Raw genomic sequence first — 21,786 nt, 5'->3', positions numbered from 1 at the left:
TTGGGTTGGTTTGTTAAACAGCAAATATTAATGATACGCCATCCAAAATCTCTGATTCAGCCCAAATGGACTACTTATCATCCCCCAAAGTCCATACTATCTCCATCTCCGTTTCCTATACACGTTTCTAGTTTAGGTGGTATGATTTCATACTTATGTGTATAATTACAGTGAACTCTCCTGATTAATATTCAATTCTCTGAATGAATACTTTCTATTATTTCTAATAACTCAGTTCCAGTCCTGCTTCATTCACTTGAGGCATTCTGCTAACTTTTCAGCCTACAGTGATTTTTCTTTCTGTGTTCCTGGAATGCTCACAGTATGCTGTGAAGTAGCTCACCTTCTGCTATCTGTATTATCACTCTTTCGACACTCAGTGTATACCATTTTCTTATTTTCCCTTTTATAAACTTTACCGTGAAGTTGACTCAGGCTCCATGGTCTTTGCCTCATCTTCACAGACGTCAGTGAGCTCATCTTCCCACACCACCTTGTATTTTTAAGGGAATTTTTAAAATGTATACCCTGATTCACCATTAGCTCCACCAGGGTTCGGGGAAATTGTGGCTTTTATCTCTTGCTGGGTTCCTTGCACATTAGTAAGAAAATAACTGGTGACTGGACTGTAAGTTTGATCAATTTTAGGAATGTTGAAAAAGAGCATTAATTTGTCAGAAGGTCCTGCTATTTGAAGATCTCCTATTTACAGCTACTACAACTGTTGCCTGCATCTAATTGGTCTGGGAATGAATGCCATACAAATGATGTAAGATAGAGAATTCTATTTCAAATGAATCAAGACGGCTCAAAAATATGGAGGCAAAATATCTAAGAATGAAATTTGCTTTAGAAAAAACAAATAATAATAATTAATAATAAATAACCCTAGTTACTCTGTGCTTCAAGTTTTTATTTTATAAAAATCAAACTGAAAAGTTAAGAGGCATCACTGAGACATCTAAACTGAGTAAAAGTTCCAATCCTCCTAATTCATGTTCTCAGCACTGACACTACCATCATTAGAATGAAATGTAACTTTGTTTTCATGATAGTATCATCCATTCTTTCCTGTTTGATACATAAAATTACCTCTCTTTCAAAGAGTATCTTAGAAAACAGTTACATGTGTATAAAAGTGATCTGGATAGACAAATTGTTGGAAGTTATTTTTCACAAGAGATTTTAAGAAAGGTGAGTTTTATAACGAGATTTCCTTAATATGTATACTGCTATAAGAAATTTTAAACAGACTTTTAAAGACTTGCAGTACTTCTTTTTCCAAAAATGTTTAAAACATTCAACTGCTCTTCATTGTGTTGCACTAGAAAGGAATTAAAATCTCAGGATGGTACAAAATAGTTATTGGGTTTCCTAGCAACTCTGCAGGGGCCCCTCGGCATGGAGGCATAGTTTTTCAACATTGATGCATACATCAGTCACAAACTGTAGAAGACAAAGGCAGACACTTGGTCTCATGTCGCGTCTCTGGATATTCTTAATACTGCCCAATTCTATTTATACAGCACATGAGGGATAGCTTAACTTGTAAACTACTTTCAAGTTCAAACATGATCTCTGAACTAAATCATGTAACAAACCTTCTTACAATTTTACTCAACCTTATACTCAGAATGTGATGAAAGATGCAGCACATGATCAACCGTAAGTGTTTGCAGAGTCCTGTTAGGAAGTGCTCAGTACTGGACCATGTAAATAAACTAGCCGTGTCATGCCCCTTTTTGGCAGTGACTGAAATAACATCTCCTGGTCTTCTGCTTGCTTTTTCTAATCTCCAAATTCCAAATTCCTGCCGCACAGGGAGCAGGCTGAGCTCGGATTCCGTAACATGTTCAGGCCTCTATTATCTCTCCCATAGGCTGAGCCTGAGGTCTTCCCGGCGCCCACTCTACTTCATTCTAACCATCTCCGTACTTCACCCAGAGTGTTCACTACACATAGCTTTTTAAACTACATCGCTTCCTGCTCTGAAAACCTCTGGTGGGCCCATGCTAGCTCAGACACCTTTATTCTCCTCTGCACCCTTTATGACCAGACACCTCCCCACCTTTAGCCGCTCAGCACCCCCACTCCCCACGTGCACCCCAGCCCTGAGCACCCACACACTTTACAACACCGCCTTCCCCGCTCAAGCCCCCCTGTTAGGGCAATTACGTCAGCTTGGTCTCAGGCCAGGCCCTTCCCCAGAAAGTATTCTTTGTGCCCGAATAAGGGCTTCCCTGGTCACTCAGTGATAAAGAATCTGCCTGCGATGCAGGTGACACGGGTTCGATCCCTGGGTTGGGAAGATCCCCTGGAGAAGGGAATGGCAACCTACAGCCTTCGTGCCTGGAGAATTCCATGGACACAGGAGGACCTTGTGATCCCAAAATCAAACATGACTGAGCAACTAAACAAGAGCCTGAATACAGAAACAGCTGTCCAGCAACCAACAACCCAGTGCAGAGTCAAAGTGCCCAAAGCCCCTCAGCGTGCACGCACTGCCTCAGAAGGACGCTCGGTAAAGAAGCAGCCTCCGTCAGACAGGGTGGGTGCTCGTGACGGAGGCCTCATCGGCTGGCTGGCTGCCTGGATGAGGCCTCCATCAGGAGCACTCGCCCTGTCTGACGGAGGCTGCCTCTTTACCGAGCGTCCTTCTGCGGCAGTGCGTGCACGCTCAGGCTTCAGTCAGTCGGGCCCGACTCTGCGCAACCAGAAGGACCATAGCCCCCCAGGCTCTCCTGTCCAGGCAAGAGTACTAGAGTGGGTTGCCATGCCCTCCTCCAGGGGATCTTCCAGACCCAGGATCAAACCCGCGTCTTTTATGACTCCTGCACTGGCAGCTGGGTTCTTTACCACGAGCGCCGCTTGGGAAGCGCCCTTTTGCAGAGAAGAAGCCAACTCTGACTCCATGTTGGAACTGTTTCTTTGACTTGCTTTGTTATTACAATCATACAGAATGGCCTGCTCCTGAGATTCCTGCCCCTCTGCCTGTCGGTTAAACTGGAGTACCTTTGTTCAGAACCCTGTTCAGCTGTGGATGGCAGGAAGGAAGAAATGAACACATCCCCTGCCTGAGGCTTACTATCGTAGGAGATGTTTCCAAGATTAATGGCCTTTTTACTTGGCTTCCTCACACACACACACCCCTGCCATCTCTGATCTATAAAAGAACCTGGTATCCACACCCCAATAAGACAGTTATTTTGAGGCGCTAGCCTCCCATCCTCTCAGTCAGCTGGCTCCCTGAAAAAAGTCTTTTCTTTGCCTCAATTCCTCATCTCTTGGATTCATTGGCCTGTCATGTGGTAAGCAGAGTGAACTTGGGCTGGGTAACACTTCCTACCCTACATACATTTGACTTAGAAGTCAAAGCTTCTTGATTATCACCTATTTCCTTTAGCGGAGCAAAAATTTCTAGTGCTCGGCTTAAAAATAAGGAAAAGAAAAACTACAGCACAAGCGTGTAGATCCTTTGTGTAAGAGGAAGGAAACAGAATCCACCCGAATGAAAGGTATTCCGTTTCAAAGCAGTGAAGAAAAATTAACAACGTGCGGCTAAAAGTAGGTGAAAATAAGTTAAAGTCTTTTTCTATCAAAGATGAAATCACAACAGTGACGGCATCCTGGTCAGGGGCCAAGACACCAGCGGAAGGGTGAGATGAATTACGTGCATCCACGCTGTGGAGCACCTGTGTTTGCACACGTTTCCCTTGTCTGCAAGGCCCCCCTTCTCCCACTGAACGCCTCTCACCTGCGGCCTCCTCCCCGCAGACCCCCACAGGCAGGGTTAACTGCTTCCTGCTCACAATTACACAACCTGCACCTCTAATGCACGTGGTTGCTTGCATGTTCCCGCCCTTAACTGAGGGCTTCTCCGAAGGCTCGGGGTATAAAGAATCCATCTGCCAATCCAGGAGACTCTCGAGGCGCAGATCCCACCCCTGGGTCGGGAAGATCCCTGGGAGGAGGAAGTGACTACCCACTCCAGTATTCTTGCCTGGGAAATCCCACGGACAGGGGGGCCTGGCAGGCTACGGTCTCTGGAGTCACAAAAAGAGTCGGACACGATGAGCACGCACGCACACCCTTAAGCGCACACTTTCAGTTGCTTAACAGGGTCCTAGGGTTTCACCTCTGGAGGGCAAGTTCCAAGCCTTATTCAACACACCCTGGACCTGCCTCAGAAGTAACTGCTTAGTTCAAGCGCAGAGTGGGAGTTCCGGGCAGGGTGAAAATGAAGGAGCTGTTTGAAAGAGGAAAGCTGATGGGAGAAAAGATCATGAAGCCTTCTGGGAAAGTCATGGGAAGGAGGGCCACGGGAAGACTGTGTATCTAGCAGGCTAAAGGAACAGTGACGCCTCTGGGGATGCATGGAGCTCAGAGGGAGCTGAGCAAGCCTGGCTGTATGCTAGCAGGAGCAAAGACTCATGCTTATTACTTTAATATTCACATCACAAGAAATATCAGCAGATGTGATAAGAAAGTAACATGGAGTCAACTGTATAGTTACGTTGCGTGCAAGTCACTTCAGTTGTGTCTGACTCTTTGTGACCCCATGGACTGTGGACTGCTAGGCTCCCCTGTCCATGGGATTCTCCAGGTAAGAATACTGGAGTGGGTTGCCATATCCTCCTCCAGGAGATCTTCCCCATCCAAGGATCTCTTACATCTCCTGCATTGACAGGTGGGTTCTTTACCACTAGTGCCACTTGGGAAGCCTGTAAATTTATGCTAACATGAAAGAAATATGACATTAAAACTTTAATTTGTGAATATTCTAAAATCACAACTTTTGTGGCTCCGCCAGTTAAGAGTCCACCTGCAATGTGGGAGACCTGGGTTCGATCCCTGGGTTGCGAAGATCCCCTGGAGAAGGGAAAGGCTACCCACTCCAGTATTCTGGCCTAAAGAATTTCATGGAGTGTATAGTTCATGCGGTCGCAAACAATCGGACATGACTGAATGACTTTCACTTCACTAAAATCACAACTAGGGATGAAGAAAAAGGTGCTTGTCTATCTTGCAACTACCTCCAGAACAACATGAAGCAAAATGAGAAAAATGTTATACACTTATGCATGTTTTCTCAAAATATCTGGAGTCATTCCAAAGATATTAACAAAAAAGAGAAACTAGGAATAAAAATAAGAGTACTTTATCTTCATTTTCCAAAGGTCTGGCATAATTCTTTGGTTGCTTGAAAAGGGGTATGTTATGATGATCTTAATGTCAATTTCTACAAATAATTTATTTGATATTGACTTTTGTGAGAAATATCAAAGAATGTCATAAAGGTTACTATTTTAAATAGAGAAGACATTCAGTTGTATTGCTGAGTTCAGAATATCGAGTTCAGGAACCTTACATAAAAACACAGAAACACTCAAAAACGATTCATTAGGGCAATGTTAAAAAATAAACTGGGAAAATCAGGAAGTGGTATGTTTAAGATGTTGATTGGGACAAGTAAAATTTTGTTGTGTATGTCTGATAACAAATACTACAAATCAGATGTCTGGGTTAGCAAGCAACTCACTGGGATGCTTTAAACTCTGTTTTAAATATTGTAAAAATGCAACTGCCAAGCTATTTAGACCATTTCCTTGACCCTAAATCTAATCTGCCAATTTCCTTCTCACCAGGGAGCTGCTTTGGGATTAGCAACGTTAAAAGTTACTTAAATACTAAGTGTTTCTTTTTAGGAAAGAAAAAGAAAAACGTAATATACCTTAAGGGTAGTTAACTACTCCAACTAGGCCTTTAAACATTGCTCAGGAAGAGAAAAAAAAAACACTGGAAGGTAGAAATTACCCTCTGTAATGCCTAGTATGTGTGTGTTAGTCCCTCAGTCATGTCCAACTCTCTGTGATCCCATGGACTGTAGCCCAGCAAGCTCCTTTGTCCGTGGAATTTTCCAGGCAAGAAAACTGGGGTGGGTAGCCATTCCCTTCTCCAGGGGATCTTCCTGACCCAGGGATTGAACCCCGGTCTCCTGCACTGCAGGCAGATTGTTTATTGTCTGAGCCACCATGGGTGTTAGATTATGTGCCAGGCACTTTTCTAAATATTTTATACACATTAATTCCTTCAAGTCTCATAACAACTCTGAGGGCGTCACTACTATTATCTCAATTGAACAGTGACGAAACAGAGATGATAAGAGGTACTTATGCTACTAAGTGACCAAGATCCAAATCCAGGCAGATTGGCTCCCAAGCCACACTCACCCTGCAAGTAGAAATCGATGACTCAACACCCCTGGACATGAAGAGATTTCTTTTTAAAAATCACTACAAAATAATACAGTGAGTACATTATTAGACCCCCTTCCAGTCACTGTGGTGGAAGAAGGTTTGGAATTTTCACTATTCCCCTCCTATACTAGATTTCCAAGAAGACAGCATTTTAGGTAGCAGGTAGTTCAGGAGTATGGGTTGACCTGTTTTTTAAAACAAGAGATATACCAGACTAGGATCAAGCTGTCAAGTTTGTCACCAAAAAAGCTCTATCACTTTGGACTTGTTGTTTCTCCAGGGCTCAAACAAAAATTAAGGGTGTTAAACTAAATTATCTCTTTCAGATCTAAATGCGTCCTAAGTTTAGACCATCAATCAAGCAGGCAACCGACAAGAAGCCTTCCCCCAACACCCATCCCCTCCCCTCCCTGCACAACTCAAAGCCAGTAGTGACAGTTGTCTGGGCTTACCTCACAGCAGACACTTCTGAAATATGAGCAGGCTAAATTGTGCAGGCAGTTCTGCCTACAAATAGCATGGGCTCTGAAGTCCGAGCTGTGCTGTAAGTCAAACTGAGGTTACCAAATGCTGGCATGCGTGCGTGTCACTCAGCCGTGTCCAACTCTTTGCAACCCCATGGACTATAGCCCATCAGACTCCTCTGTCCATGGAATGTTCCAGGCAAGAATACTAGAGTAGGTTGCCATTTCCTACTCCAGGAGATCTTCCTGACCCAGGGATCAAACCCAGGTCTTCTGCATTGGCAGGCGGATTCTTCAGCACTGGGCCGTCTGGGAAGCCCTACCAAATGCTTAGGCAGAGCAAGTTTCTAATCTTTTAAGTATTAATGTTTTCTACATTAAGTAAGAATGCTTACTTCCACATAGAGATTAAATACAATAATGCATGTAAAGTTCTTAGGTATCATCCCTTCGATCAACAGCATCCAGTATGACAACTCGCTGTTGTCTTCCAAACCTGTCATTCCTACTAGGAAATGAACTCGTGTTGTGTTGGGAAGATGTCTTTTAATCTTTTATCCCTCACATTGAGCAGCACCTTAGATAGAGAACTCAAAATCGGTTATGTAAATAAAGGACATTGACTTGTATGTACCAGATCTGGCAATCAGAACCTCTTTGGCGACCTAGACCAACTCTGATTTTTTTTTTTTTTTTACTTAAAGGTTCCAGGTGGGGGAGGGATATTTCTAAAGACAGAAGTGGAGTATGTGAGCAGAGACAGAAATGACTGCTATTTTGAGGAACATGGCTCTTAAGAGTAGGAGAAAAATAGCAGTGTGATATGTCATCAAGGAAAGGTTGTTTTGAAGTGAGAAATGTAGAGCATGTTTATAAAGTCAGAAGAAAAGGGGAATGGGAGGTTAAATACACAGAACACTCAGATTGAAAGAAACAATGAGACCTAGAAAAAAGGGATAAGACAGTTTTAAATAAGATTCAAGGGAAGGACATTTCTTCTGCTGTAACAAAGGAGAGACATGGAATATTTACCTAGAATATAAGAGGCAGGAAAAAAATGTGGATAGAGAATTCCAGAAAAACAGCTACTTCTGCTTCACTGACTATGCTAAAGCCTTTGACTGTGTGGATCACAACAAACCGGAAAATTCTTAAAGAGATGGGAATACCAGACAACCTGACCTGCCTCTTGAGAAACTTGTATGTAGGTCAAAAAGCAACAGTTAGAACCAGACATGAACAATGGACTGGTTCCAAATAGGAAAAGGGTACGTCAAGGCTGTATATTGTCACCCTGCTTATTTAACGTATATGCAGAGTACATCATGAGAAACTGGGCTGGAGGAGGCACAAGCTGGAATCAAGATTGCTGGGAGAAACATCAATAACCTCAGATACGCAGATGACACCACCCTTATGGCAGAGAGTGAAAAAGAACTAAAGAGTCTCTTGATGGAAGTGAAAGAGGAGAGTGAAAAAGTTGGCTTCAAACTCAACATTCAGAAAACTAAGATCAAGGCATCCAGTCCCATCACTTCATAGCAAATAGATGGGGAAACAATGGAAACAGTTACAAACTATTTTCTTGGGCTCCAAAATCACTGCAGGTGGCAACTGCAGCCATGAAATTAAAAGATGCTTGTTCCTTGGAAAAAGAGCTATGATAAACCTAGACAGCATATTAAAAAGCAGACACATTACTTTGCCAATAAAGGTCCATAGTCGAGGCTATGGTTTTCCAATGGTCATGTATGGATGTGAGAGTTGGACCATAAAGAAAGCTGAGCACCGAAGAATTGATGTTTTGAACTGTGGTGTTGGAGAAGACTCTTGAGAGTCCCTTGGACTGCAAGGAGATCCAACCAGTCCATCCTAAAGGAGATCAGTCCTGGGTGTTCATTGGAAAGACTGATGCTGAAGCTGAAACTCCAATACTTTGGCCACCTGATGTGAAGAACTGACTCACTGGAAAAGACCCTGATGGTGGGAAAGATTGAGGGCAGGAGGAGAAGGGGACAAGAGGTAGGATGAAGTGGTTGGATGGCATCACTGACTGGATGGACATGAATTTGAGCAAGCTCTGGGAACTGGGGATGGACAGGGAGGCCTGGCGTGCTGCAGTCCACGGGGTTGCAAAGAGCTGGACACAACTGAATGACTGATCTAAGAGAAGTTTTCGGAGACTGGTTCAAAACTTTAATATGTGAAGAGGGATGGGAGAAGAGCAGAGAGTGCAGAATGGTACCATGAGTCCAACGGAGATGAGCTGAAAGCTGATGAAGAGGAGCAAAGACATTCATCATACTATTTTTTGGTATGATAAATACCATTTATCATATAACTTTTCTGGTTTTATATCATAACATCGTACCATTTTTTTCTAGTTTATATATATTTGAAATTTGCCATAATAAAATAGTTTAAAAAAGAAAACTATAATGATGTGGCACTACGCACTCACCAGAACAAAATGAAAAAAGGCTGTGATTCAGAGCAAGTCTCATCTCTACAGAAGGGAGTGTCAACTGGTACAATTAATTTTGGAAAACGTTTGGTAGCATCACCTAAAGCTAAACGGATGTGTAATCAAGACCCCAGAAATGCCATTCATAGTTACCGTGTGCACGCAAACACATGGCTGAGAATGTCATAGCCACATTATTCACAAGAGCAGAAAATGAGAGGAAAAACATGTCCATCAACAGTAGAATGGGTAAGTCCATTCTGGTACAGTCACGTGGCAGAATACCATATGGCAAAGCAAATGACTAAACTAGAGCTATGCAACAGAAACAACTGTACCAACGTGACAGGAAGCCAGGTTTAGGCAGAAAAACATACACTGTATACTTCTGTGTACATAGTGTCAACGCCAATCTGTGCCCTTAGAAATCAGAAGACAGTGACGGAAATGACTGCAGGGGGCAGGAGGGGACTTTTGATGGTGGGTTACGTTCTATCTCTTGACCTGGATGATAACTGTATAGATGTGTCTGCTTTGTGATAATGCTCTCTCCCTCGTAAATAATGCTCTAAACTGCTTGCTTTTGGGGCTTCCCTGGTGGCTCAGACAGTGAAGAATCCACCAGCAATGTGGGAGACCTGAGTTCAATCCTTGGGTTGGGAAGATCCCCTGGAGGAGGGCATGGCAACCCACTCCAATATTCTTGCCTGCAGAATCCCCATGGACAGAGAGTGGCGGGCTAGAGTTCATGGGGTCACAAAGAGGCTGACACCACTGAGTGACTAAGCAGAGCAGAGCATGCTTTTCTACAAGTGAAAGGTTTGTTTAAAAATGAAGTTAAAAAAGTGAAGGAGTTAACGCGGAAAACTTGTCTTTATTTTATCCCTGGTGGTCTAGTGGTTGGGACTCAGCGAGCTTGCTGCCACTCCTGGTCAGGGAACTAAGACCCAATAAGCCTCACTGCAGGCTCCACCCCATATATTTCTGATGCTTTATAAAAATGTACTTTAAAAAAAAACTGTAGCCAAATGGACAGTAAGAACAGTGGGCTGAAGGGCTGGCATACAAGGTGAAGGGGGAAATGATTTGGAGAAGCCAGTGGGTCCTCAAGAGAATAATCAGAAAACCATATGGTTTTTACATCACATAGCACAATTGCCCTAGTCTGTACCCATTTTTCTTTATTTATTTATTACTTATCTACTTATTTATGGTTTTATTTATTTTATTCAGGATTAAATGCCAGTCACCCTCCTCCAGACTGAAGCTTGCCCATAGTATAGGAATGACATGTTCCTCTTGTCTGCAAAAGAACCTACTGCCATCCCTAACCCACACATACATGTTATTTATTTCCCCAAACTTCGTCCACAGCAATTGAGGTCCTGTATGAGAAACTGAATAGGTAACCTATAAATCAGGAGCAGTTAAGCACAAATTACAATGTAAAACCAAACGGGGGAGTTAGGAATGTGGATACACAGACTGTATTTGTTGAACTGGATTGTGACCCACTCTCTCCTCCTCTCCTCATGGGCACACAGACAGACTCATCTAAGGAAAGAATTCAAATTTCATTTCTTGATTAAAATTAAGTCTCAGCATTTTTAGTATACTACTTTCCTCATGTTCTCTAATACAGAGATGCTAATTTCAGAATTCTCTGGCAAAACAAATGCAAATTGGGTATTTTGCATTATGGGTAAAGCAGATCCGTTGCCATGGTGAATATTTTCATCACCTTCAGAGATTAGTATGTATCGCTCCATTTTAAGAAATCTGCCTTTGCCTCCTTGCTCAAAAAAACCTCAGGCTCTCTTTTCTTCCTTTAATTAACATAAAAGAGGAAAAAGTGAGTACTTGGAGAAAACAACAACAGCAACAATACTTAGGTGAAGTGTCTTACAGAGATCACAGAAATTTAAAAAAGCAAAGAGATTATAGCAAAACAAGCAAATAAACCGATCTTACGAAAAACCATGAAGTTAATAAAGAAAAGGTTACCAAAATAAAAAATTACTGTTGTAAGTATATTTAACTTGACAGCCTCAATCTTGGTATGATTTCCTTTCTAACATCCCAAAATGAATTCAAATTTCCCTAGCAACCATCACCAGGGACCACCCTATCCTTACTTTTGATATTTCCATAAATGCATTTATTTTCCTCATAGGCAAGCTAAAAATATTATTTTTCCCCTATATTTGGTTTTTTACCTTATACCTAAAATACAAACGCATGTAACTATCAAATAAAGACAGTTTATATAATTCTCTGATGATTTTAAGAAACTAAATAAGAAGTGAGACTTTTATTTAACTTGTTGCCAACAGGAATATTATGTGGTATAAATATTTTAGAGAAAATCTCATGACAGCAATTCCAAAGGCACTTCCCACTGAGGAAGCTGTTCTGATGGCACACCACACCCATGCTATTTCAGTTAGCAGCATGTTCTGAAACTAAATTTAGTGGAAGGTGACTGGAATTAAAGCTCCAGGTTCTAGACCTGTGGTAACCAGTGGGGCAGCCACACCCGGGTACTGAGCATATGAAATGAGGCTAGTGCAAACAGAGATATGTTTGCAGGTAAAATACAGACCAGATTTTGAAGACTTAGTATAAAAAAAAAAATGTTACTGATGTTCAGTCTGACCACATATGGAATTAATATTTTATATATACTGGGTTAAACAAAATTATATTTAAATTAATTTCAACCTTTTCCTTTTCACTTTTAAGTGTGACTACCAGAACATTTTAAATGACGTATGTGACTTGCATTATGTTTCTACTAGGGACGGCACTGTCTGGACCGATGCCATAATTTATTGGACTTAGGCCTTGGCTTTATGACTTGATTCCTGTTAAAAAAAAGTGTCCCTCCTACTCATAGGCTGTCAGGAGACTGGATTCAAATGAGATGCGTGTGAAATTGTCTTTAAAAACACAGTAACATACTCTTCTAGCCCCGAGTCACCAGTTCCTTCTGTAAGTCTCAGATTTCACGTTGTACAACCAAGTAGGTCAAAGAGTCTTCTCAATTCTTACTGCAGAACTATCCAGGGCACAAAGCACTTGAAAGTTTTTGTCTGGTTCATTAAAGAAAACCCCCCTGGGAATCGCCCGGTATTCAAGAGTTCAAAGCACTCTTCACTGGGGAGTCTGAGAGAATGAGGAGGGTCAACTCGAGTCACTCTAACAATTCAGCAAAGATGGGGTGCAGCACATTTGATTTCACTGCATCTGCATATTCCCTGAGATTCCTTGAGAGCATTTTTATCGGTGTCTCTTCCTTCGGAGAAACCTATAAAACTCACATAGAACATACAGTGACACGATGGGGAAGTGAAAAGGGAACCGTGATGAGTTCTGTTGCTTCTTCTCGAAATCTAAACACAGTTTTATTGATATTTTTTGGAAATAAATGAAACAAAGTTATTCCCACCCCAATCTGTAAAGTATCTTTGAAAGAATGGAAGTGATTTAATAGTCTCTAAAGAAAAGTGCATTGTCTCAGTATGTAAACACGGGTTAATGTGACTATTAATCCTTTTTCTCACCAACTACCAAAGGACAAACTGAACTATGTCCTGGATCTCACACCCACCCTAAAAATAGGCTGTTACTGTCCCTTATCCTACCTTCCCTTGTAGGATGACAAGCAGGCAATCATCTTTTCTTCTACCAGAATCCTGCCAATTAAAATGAACTGCAAATACTGCTGAGTCAAGCAAAGGCCTTTAAGGCTTAAACTTCAACTGGCTAGCTTATTATTAGAAACCAGAAAGGGTGAGTCCATGACGGGAGGGAAAGCCTACAACCAGTGGAAAAGGATGAGAGGGATAAAATGTCCCTTTAAGTCACCATCTTGCCACTCAACACAGAAACATTTTCAACTTCCCGCCCATTTTCCTTCGGGTGGAGACAGTAATGGAGTCAAACAAACTGACCAAATTAGAAAGAACACCGATAATAGGCTCCCAAGAGATCACCAAGCCAGGAACGACCAGCGTCCTTCACAGATCACTGTGCCAAGGTGAGTGCTCCCCCCACCCCCCCACTCTCTGCCCTTTGCCACTGCAGCCCCACTGAAGAAATCAGGTAGAAGGTAACGGAGCCAGAGCTAGAGAAGGTGACTGCTCTGTACTTCCACTTAGCATCACACTCTTAACACTCTAGTTTCAAAACCAATGTAACCATTATTCTACAACATTAGATTTATTCTCTCTAGAGGTGCAAGGTACTTCCTCGGTGGCCCAGTGGGTAGGACTCCGTGCTCCCAGTGCAGGGGGCCTGGCGTTGATCCCTGGCTGGGGAACTAGATCAGTGTGCATGCCACAGTGAAGAGCTCTGGAGACACAAATAAGACCCAGCGAAGCCAAAATAAATAAATAATAGAATATTTTAATAAATTGTTTAAAAAGCAAGGTAGATGAACGACAGTAAGATCAAGCCATAAGCTCATTGTAGTTAACTTTTAATTATTTTTCAGGCTACCTAAATAATTAACTACTTTGTACTGTGTGCTTAGCCGCTCAGTCGTGTCCAACTCTTTGTGACCCCATGGACTTTAGCCTGCCAGGCTCCTCTTGTCCATGGGGATTCTCCAGGCCAGAAGACTGGAGTGGGATGCCCTGCCCTCCTCCAGGGGATCCTCCCAACCCAGGGACTGAACCCCGGTCTCTAGCATTGCAGGCAGATTCTTTACCATCTGAGCCACCAGGGAAGCCTGTTCATTACTTTAATAATTATCAAATTAAATATGGCTTGCTGGCAAACTTGCTGGCCATCAAATGAAACAGGGTGAAGGGATAGTTAGGGAGTTCAGGAAGGTCTGTGCACTCCGCTATATTCAAAATGGGGAGCCAGTAAGGACCCACTGTACAGCAGACGGAACAATCCTCAAGGCTCTGTGCCAGCCTGGATGGGGGGGTTTGGGGGAGAAAGGATACATGTACATGGACGGCTGAGCCCCTTTGCTGCTCACCTGAAACTACCGCAATGTTGTTAACTGGCTACACCCCCATACAATATAAAAAGTTTGGAAAAAACAAAAGCTCCTAGTCTCAACTCTTGCCTTTGCTTACTTACTTACACTTGAGTATGACAGAAGAAAGAAGAAACTGAAGGGAGGAGGAGAACAGGCTTCAAGCAGAGGATTACGACGAGACTGGAGGAGTAACACAAATTCACCCCAACGAGGCACACGAGGCAGAGCCGGCACACACAGCAAGCCTGGGCGGCCACGGGCCCAGCCCTGCTCACCTCTTCAGATGACAGACCTATTCTTGATCTTCAGATGCTCTTGGCCCTGCTGCAGGTCTCTTCTGAAGCCAACAAGCAGAAATTCCTGCCTGTCCATCGCTCCCCGTTTAGTCACTCAATGAGAAACCACTTACAAAGCTATTTCAACCATCTTAAAAGATGGCAGTACTCTGAACTACGAGTGGTGGCTGCAAGGACACAAGTGACCTAGACACATGGGTGTAAGTCGGGAGAGAAGGGGGAAGTCAAGCGAGGCGCCCAGGTTTCTGCCTGGGCATTCTGGCGGCTGAAAAGGCCATTTAATGGGCGAGAACAGTGGTGTGGGGACAGGCTCAGTTGACTGCTGGTGTCTGTGCCAAGTGTGAGCAGCGCTGTCAAGTGAGTGGTTTTTTGACATGATGGGCAAAGCTTTGGGTGAGTGAGACCAGAAAAAAACTGGAGGCCGTAGGGGCAGAAATGGTAACTGAGGCCAGAAACTGACACGTAAGCAGAGGGAGGAAAGTGGATCCACTGAGGACAATGAGGGACGACTCAAGGAGCAAAGAGCTTAGTGCATAGAACCATTCTCTCTTTAAGAGGGTGACAGTGCGACATGTCCACTGTGCGGTGCAGCCACACGGCCACTGCAGTTTCACAGGAGGAGGGGGTGAAAATGAGACTGTACGGCAATGAACATGAAGGAAGTCTCTGGAGCCAGCAAATGCAGCAAACTCCTTCAAGAGATCTGGTGGAGAAAAGAGAGACAGGGGATGCTTAGGGAGGGATATAATGGATATAAGGGTTGAGGGCATGTCAGGAAAGATATTCAAGCTTCCTTAAAGTTGATGGGAATCCCTACATAAGAGACAAATGAGATGGGAAGCCAAAGGTTCAGAGTCCTGAAGTGAGTGTAAAGAGGAATACACTGTTTCAAGGAAGAATAATCATGTGAACAAGGTTCCAAGTAGGGATGGTTGGAAGTGAGAGTTCTAGATAAACAAAAAACACCTATTGTATAGAACAAGGAACCATATTCAGCACCTTGTAATAACCTAGAATGGAAAAGAACATGAAAAAGTTTATGTGTATATACATAAATATATATACATGCACACACACTGAATCACTTTGCTGTACATCTGAAATACTGTAAATCATCTAAACTTCATTAAACACACACATACAAGTTAGACCTCTTATCCGCTGGTTTCTTCATTCTCCCACGGAGTCTGCTACTGTCCCCTGAAATTAAGGCCACATTTGCAACATGTACTGCTTGTTGTTATTTTTACTTTCTTGTGTTTGTCTTTTGGTGGCATGTGGGATCTTAAAAGGGCTTCCCAGGTGGCTCAGTGGTAAAAGAATCTGCCTGCCAATGCAGGAGACGCCGCTTTGATCCCTGGGTTGGGAAGATCCCCGGGAGGAGGAAATGGCAACCCACTCCAGTATTCTTGCCTGGAGAATACCCATGGACAGAGAAGCCTGGCGGGCTACAGTCCATGAGGTCACAAAGAGTCGGACATGACTGAGCACACACACACATGCATACGGGATGTTAGCTCCCCAATCAGGGATCAAACCCTTGCTACTCGGCAATAGAAGCATGGAGTCTTAACCACTGGACTGCCAGCAAAGACCCAGCAACACGCACTATCAAACCAACTACGAGTGCAAAGTACATCTTTAAGTACATTCTCTACTTACCTGATGTCCCCTCCTCAATATACTAAAATCTAGCTTTACTATCAGCATAGGAACTGCCCTCTCTGGAATCAATAACTTCCCAAATGTTCTCAACAATTTCCTAACATAAGACCCGCTGGTCTCGTTTCTTCATCAATTTCTGGGACCCCCTCATCCTATAGCTGTCCAGCATTCCCATCACCCCTTCCCATCCCCAGCTCCTCACTTCCCATCATCTAGTAAGAAGTTGATGTTCTCCAGCTTCACGTTTCACCTTCTCTTCGAGTCCTACCTGCTCTTCCTGGTTAACCTGACACAGATGCCAAACTATCAGCAGGGATTCTCTATTCTGTACCACCCGTCTCTGCCTCTCTCTCAAGATCCAGTCCTTTGTTGGAATCTTCCCACTGGATTTCTTTCACCTCCATTCCTCTCAGGCATCCACCGCAAATATGATTGGTCCAAAGCTCGGTCATCTAAGATCTGCTTCTTTTTTCTTGATTCCCTGTAGACTAGTGACATCACCACTCACTCAAGTCAGAAGCCTTACTCCTTCCCTCCAGCTTTTTCTTGCCCACTCATTCAATCAACCAGATACTGGGCTACACTGTACCTCTATCAGAACAACTTTTCAGATCAAAGAGGGGGCCCAGCACCACTCCTGCTGTTATTTCCAGGGACTGCACATGTCCAGGTCATCCCAGATGGATTCCTGCCTTGGAGGTGTGGTTCTCCCTGCCTCCAGATGGATCGTGGAGCTCTACACCCTTCAAGAGAATCATTCTCAGCGTACAGCCTCTCTTCTTTAACACCTCCACAAGCTTCTTAGTGCCACTCCTGGGCGGCAGGGAGCAAGACAACACTTTATTTGACAGACAGCGATCCTCCCCTAAGCTCTCCACACAGTCTCCAGGCCTTTGCCCAAAGTGCAGTCAGCAGTGACATCACGTGGAACCTGTTAACATGCAAAACCTCAAGCTCCACCCCACATGTCCCTCTGACTCAGGTGAACATCAAAAGAAGGGCTAGTTAGATGCCTCGTATGCCCTGGACATCTCAGCTCCCAAGGCAAGTTAGGTTTCCTTCCAGATTTCTATCTGCTGGGAATGCTCCATCAAACCTTGCGCATCTTGCAAAATCCTATACAGCTGTCGGGGCATCCGGCACAACCACAGTATGCAGCAGGCCATAAATATTTTAATGACTGGACCATTTAATCAGTTAATTAATGCTAAGTTCAGCTGAGGACCTGCAGAGTCTCAGGTACTCAAGCGCATGCAAAGTGGAAGGCTGAATGTTGAAGGCAGTTGGAAACAGTGGCCCAGAAATCAAGAGAGAGGTGAGCCGGCAACATTTTGATGTCCCTAGTGACTATTTTGAGAATGCAGTGATGGATAGATGAAGTCATCCAGGTTTCAGATGGAGAAGATGGCTACGGGCCAAATCATGGGGGAGGCTGACGTTTAAGGGACGGAGTGAAGAAGGCAGAGAAGGGCAGGGGAACACAGTGGAAAGGAACCAAAACAGGTGTCATGGAGCTCCAAAGAAATGGATGGATTTGGCACTTGATTATTGATGCCTTTGACAATTGAGTGGGGGGGTGAGACCAGGAGAGAATAAGAGATGTAACTGATGACAGCTGTACCATAACCTTAAGCCTAGTGGCAAAGAGGCTGAAAGCGTCTGGTCATTCAACATTTGCTGAATACCTGCTATCTGCTAGGCACCACAAGCTAACACTGGGACTGTAACCGTGAACAGCAACACAGCTGAGGCCCACGACCCAGTGCAATGAGATATATTGGGTACTTTTATGGAAACCCCACAACAGATAGGGTAAGGAGCCAATGCTGGGTGGCTTGCCTTGGAGGAAAAGCAACTTTTGCCCTGGTCTAATGGGGACTTTTGGTGGTGGCATAAATACAGGAATGTACTTAAGAGACAGGCATATGGAGGGGATCAAGTTCACATCTATTAATCTTCATTTATTCTTTTAAGTAAAGGAAAATACTCCTGGTAAAGCAAAGCAATAAGTATTCCTGACACATAAACCAACTGAGCCTCACAGAGAACAGGGTCCTGCTGTCACCGAATGGCTAAGTAGTCTGGAGACCAGAATCATTGGCCAGGACTTTACTCTCAGATACTGTGAAAAGCAGTAGCACCTCAAAATTTTCACACTGCCATCCCTAGGTGACAACAATGTCGCTGGGTCATGCGCCATACAAACTTACACCACCAGTTCAAGCCCTGGATCCTCATGTTCTTAGAGTGTCCGAAAATATTCGACTGAGATTATGAAATTATTAATAAAAGGCTACTAATAAAAGGCTTCAGTACCTGGCATGTGGTCAAACCAACAGCAAGTTCTTAATAAAGTGACAGATAACCAGTGACATTAATTTAGGGTGTCGATCAGAGGTAATCAAAGAGGAAAGTGATAGCACAGTGATAAAAGTAGGGATTCAGGAGGAAGTTTATGATCTTGGCAAGTAAAGTTATACAACCACATCGTGCCTCAGTTTCTCCATCTGTGCAGCTGGGATCATTACAGTACACAGCCTCCAGGGCTGCAAGGTACATTGGATAAGCCCTTGCAACAGTGCCTGGCATTTAATAACTGCAAAACCAAGCCTTACTTTTACTATTATTGCTACTACTCTATTACTACTGCAACTAACTACTAGTGGAACGGCTTGCTACTCAGAAGGTAATGAAAAGTGTTCCACCAGCAACCAGAGTACACCACAAAACTCTGCAACCCACACAGAGACAGCTCCAGAGGAAGATCTACTCATGGCTCATTTTTAACATCAGCCTCCACCTTATGTTGCCAACTGTCAAACAGATTCCAATTGTGTTACCACTCAAACTGAGTTCATGGCAATCAACTTCTCAAGTGTCAAGAAGTATCTGAAGAAATACTCAAAGCCATAAATCAATTACAGCTTTTGAGTTCTTGCTTAAGCAGGAAAACTGAAGTAAAACTAGTTTAGTTGAAGACAATAGTCCTCTAAAGAGATGTACACTGTACCTTGTGCAGTTTACAAGCAGCAGGACTCTATACCTATCAAAATATCCTGGGTTTAGATTGTGCCTACCAAAGTGAGGCATCCAGAAGAAATGAAATTATCCTCATACGGGGGTTGGGGGAAGGCGATGGAGAACCCTCTATAAAGTTTATATTCCTTCACTTCTCTGCTTTAGATGTAGCCTAAAACATTTTTCTCCTTTTTTTCCACAAAGATCACAATGTTCTCAACTTCTTCGGTTTAGTCCTAGACCAAAACAAGGTGAAAAACCTATCACCTAAAATGGTTACTGATCTTTCATCTTTTTCAGAAGCTTTACTTTGGATATTTCAGCCATGTCGAAATGACAAGCATTAAAAATGTGGAGGTAATGCTATATAGACTCAGATTGAAAATTAGACTTGTTAATAGAATGTTGATCCCATGAGTAATGCTCACAGCTGTGGCATCCAACAATGGAATTAACGTTTCAACAGGAAGCAGAGAGCCATCCCAATACAACGGGCCACTCCATCCAGCTTCAGAGCGCTTTAAAATTATCCTTCCGGGGCTACACAAAGTGTCTGTCCTAGGGTCCCACCGATGGATGTTTTGTTGTGGGTGGTTTACTGAAATCTTTTGGTTCTACAATGAGACGAGCGCTTACTTTGACATAACAAGATCAGTAGGCTAACTCACGGACATGGAAACAAATCCGCTTTTTTAAAACTATCAAATGACCACGTCTTTTGTCCACATTATTTTAAAAGCCCCTTCCTCCTCCCTTGACAAAGACGCAGTCGAACACTTGGCGGATCCTTTCAGAATTACCCCGTACAAGTCATCCTATCTTATCATCAACATGAATCAAAACATTATAAACTCAAGGTTACTAATTTCTCCTTTGCACTCGGCCCGGCGACTGCCTAAATCAATACTGCATTTTTTTTCCGGAACCTACTTCCGATTTTCCACGGTTTACTTCGCCGAGTTACCGTCTAGTACAGCTCGAGCTCGCCTTTTCCCAGAGACCGAGAATGCTCAGCCTACAGATCGCTCTGCGCCTCTTTCCTGGAGGTAGCCTGGACCATCAGAGGCGCTGAGCTCACTGTACATTTAATCATGGCGTTTGTAATTCGGTCTCCTGGCTGGGGCAGCTCGGCACCTGAAAACCCGCTGATGCCCAAGGCTTTTGAAATCGAGTAACCCTGGACGGACACGGCCCAGCAGCCAACAAGGGAAAGGGCGAGAGCAAATAAAGCAAAGCCTGCACCGGCAGCAAAGAATAGTCCGGGAGAAGCGCCAGGCGCACCCAATACGCCGCGCCCACTCGCCCGCGTCCCGGGCGCCCCTCCACCGCCGCCGCCCCCTCTGCCCGGGGCTCGGTCCTCCCCTCACCCCACTGCCCGCCCCCCCCCCCAACACCGGGCACCCCACGTCCCCTCCTGGCTCCCCTCCCAGCGACCCCACCTACGCGGCTCGCGCGCCGGGTACTGCAAAACCACCCCGGCGCAGTTCGGCGCGCACCGCCACCGCCGGCCGCGGCGCCCCCAAATCGCCCCCTCCCCCACGCCTCATTGTTCCCGGGTGGCCGCAGGCAGCGAGCGCCCGAGGGCTGGCCAGGCGAGGGGGACCCGAGGGACCGAACCGCGCCCCCCCGCCCCGACTCACCCGCCACTCCGCACAGGAGCGCGAAGCGCAGCAGAAGCGCCATGGTGGCGGCCCGGCCGCGGGAGACGAGGGCAGGTAGGCGGCTCTCACCCCTGGGTCTCAGTCTCCCAGCTCCTCGCGCGCTCCCGACTGGCTGGCGGCGGCCGCACCTCGCTGCCCGGTCCCACCCCGCCCTCGCTCGGCAGGTGAAACACGTCACTTCCGGTAGTAGCGAAGCCCCGGCGGCCCGCGCCATCCCCGTCGGGTGCGTGGGGTTGCTATGGCAACCCGGAGCCCCGGGAACCCTCCCGGGAAAGCACTCCGGTCCCCCGGAGCTCGGGCGCTGAGGTGCTCCAGCAGCCACTCGCCCCAAGCCGGAGCCTGGATCCCCGCCTCCATGCCTTCATTTAAATCGGGTTGGTGCACGTGGGTCGGACCAGCTCTTCTCCCCAGACGACTGAAACTGCTGTCGCACCCTTGCTTAAAGGCTAGGCACGAGACAACCCTCGCCCACCTGACCCCCGACACAAAAGGGCTGCTAAAGCAGTCGGCCCAGGCTGCGCTTACCCCACCCTCCGGGGAGGAGGGGAGGCGCCTCCAGCCACGCCTCCTACCTCTGGAGCTTTGCTGCTGGCGCGGGCTCTCCCACCTAAGGATCCCGGTGTGGGCATGTGTGCTTCATTAACAGGGAGGCCTGGCGTGCTGCGGTTCCTGGGGTCGCCAAGAGCCGGACACGACTGAGCGACTGAACTGAACTGAACTGACTCTTTGCGACCCTGTGGACTGTAGCCCGCCAGGCTCCTCTGTCCATGGGATTCTCCAGGCAAGAATTCTGGAATGGGTTACCATACCCTCCCCCCAAGGGATCTTCCCAACCCAGGGATCGAACCTGCTTCTCATGTTTCCTGCGTTGGCAGGCGGGTTCTTTACCACTAGTGAAGTGAAGTCGCTCAGCAGTGTCCAACTCTTTGCGACCCTATCTATGGACTGTAGCCCACCAGGCTCCTCCG

The 21,786-nt window shown here is 45.1% G+C and overlaps 1 protein-coding gene across 2 annotated transcripts in view; it reads right to left on the bottom strand.

The window, feature by feature from the left end:
- CXADR (CXADR Ig-like cell adhesion molecule) overlaps nucleotides 1-20,955 on the bottom strand; it is a 68,364-nt gene extending 47,409 nt beyond the window's left edge. For both annotated transcript variants that reach the window (XM_065913810.1, XM_065913809.1), the window contains exon 1: nucleotides 20,798-20,955. In XM_065913810.1, the coding sequence (XP_065769882.1) occupies nucleotides 20,798-20,840 (43 nt within the window). In that variant the 5' untranslated portion in view covers nucleotides 20,841-20,955. The remainder of the gene's footprint in view (nucleotides 1-20,797) is intronic.
- Between the last annotated feature and the right edge of the window lie 831 nt (nucleotides 20,956-21,786).

The sequence above is a fragment of the Muntiacus reevesi genome, chromosome 21 (assembly GCF_963930625.1).
Source record: "Muntiacus reevesi chromosome 21, mMunRee1.1, whole genome shotgun sequence".
Lineage (NCBI taxonomy): Eukaryota > Metazoa > Chordata > Mammalia > Artiodactyla > Cervidae > Muntiacus > Muntiacus reevesi.
Note: the sequence above shows the minus strand (reverse complement) of the source record. Positions and strands in the feature narration are given on the sequence as shown.